We start from the raw sequence: 1,664 nt of genomic DNA, 5'->3' as shown, positions 1-1,664 counted from the left end.
AGAGAGAGAGAGAGAGAATAGTGTAATAGTGTAATAATAGTTTCTAACAACATACCACCCCATACATTCACTCCTCCTGGCAGTAGATCAAATATGTAGTAGAGTCACCTACACCCAACACCAGTCACATCCCCCCCAAGTTCAGCAGTTGAATTGGTCTGAAACCACATGACCTCATATTCAACTCATTCTTGCTGTATGGGAAATGTGTGAATTCCCAAAAAGCTGCTGTTTTAATTGTATTGTATTATATTGTTTTAATATTACAACTTATTTGTGTTTTAAGTTTTCAACTTAAGCTCAGTCTGGTGACATTCGATATTGTTCTTATTGTCAACAAATCTCACGAAAAGACCAAAACCAACACTTAAAGTATCTGTTATCAAGTATTATGTGTGTATCAAAGCCTGATATATCTTATTCCTCTGTGCCATTGAGCTCCATTGTTGTCCAAACACTATTAAACATATCAAAGAGCCACACTGTTGCACTGATATGTTCCTTCATGACCATGAACACACACTGTAGTGTGTTATTTTGACTCACTCCCACATACACTGCCTTGCTGCAGAAAACACTCACTAGTGCACCAAATGTGGATTAATCCACCGCTGAAAATAGTCCTCAAAAAAATGCACTATTAACTCCTCTCTGTGCTGAAAACTAAATCATGTAACCCTTCAGTAAAGACATATGAAGCTTGAATATCACAGACATGGTAGTAAAGGGGCTTCTCATGCATTTGTTAGCAACAAGAGAAAATCTAAGATACCACCAGACTTATTCTTTAAAATATTTCACAGTTTTTCAACGTGTTTTTCTCATGCCTGTCTCAGGTGAACAAGCTGAAGCGAGACCTGGCCTGTATGAAGCAGGAGCTGCTGTACAAAGAACAAGGCTTTGAGACCCTCAAAGAGTAAGTGTTGCATCCTGACAAACTCAAACTGATGCACTTTTTACCTGCCTTTGTACAGGTGGTATCTGTGGTTCATGTGTGCTCTCATATTCACTCCTGGAATCTTTCCAGCCTTTCTCCCTGCACCTTGAATCCTGGCCGAAGGGCACGTTGACAGGTATATTTGTTGACAGCCGATTCTGGGATTTGATCTTCACACTTTATGCTATCAACAGCCCTCCTAATTTAATTTGACGAGCAAAGCAAGACAATCAGAATCTGACTTGAATAGCAAGTGTGTGTGTGTGTGACCTTCCCTCAGTCTTTAAAGTTTCACCTTCTGCCTGCAGAACACCTCACATCTACTGCTGAAACCCTGTGGAGTGTTTGGTGGAGAGGGTTCTTATGCAGACCCGTTCTAGTTTGTCAGGACAGTCTACAGCCATCTCTTAAAGGTTAATGTAGTATAATTCTATATTTCCTTATTCGGAATTAGCTTTTTAAAGGTGTGAGTAAAATATTTAGTGCAGAAAGTTCAACAACTAGGACTGCAAGTAATAATTATTGCTATTTAAGTGAAAAATGGCCATCAGAACTTGCCAGAAGCCCTAATGTGACATTTTCAAATGTCTTGTTTTGTACTAAAAGTAATCCAAAACCCTAGGAGATTCAGTTTAGAATGATATAAAAGAGATTTGAGAAGCTTGAACCAGAGACTTGCCACTTTATAGCACCTTCTCCCTGTCTCCCTGTCAAATTGACATGGACA

At 39.2% G+C, this 1,664-nt stretch overlaps 1 protein-coding gene across 1 annotated transcript in view; it reads left to right on the top strand.

Annotated features, from left to right (window-relative positions):
- Window positions 1-1,664, top strand: part of wwc1 (WW and C2 domain containing 1) — a 47,167-nt gene that overhangs the window by 15,826 nt on the left and 29,677 nt on the right. Inside the window, exon 5 of the mRNA XM_035666266.1 lies at window positions 837-916. Coding sequence (XP_035522159.1) covers window positions 837-916 — 80 coding nt within the window. The remainder of the gene's footprint in view (window positions 1-836; window positions 917-1,664) is intronic.

This window comes from Morone saxatilis, unplaced genomic scaffold (assembly GCF_004916995.1).
Source record: "Morone saxatilis isolate NCDOM2014 unplaced genomic scaffold, NCSU_SB_2.0 Contig20, whole genome shotgun sequence".
NCBI lineage: Eukaryota > Metazoa > Chordata > Actinopteri > Moronidae > Morone > Morone saxatilis.
The sequence above is the reverse complement of the archived record's forward strand: the minus strand, read 5'-3'. Positions and strand labels throughout refer to the sequence as shown.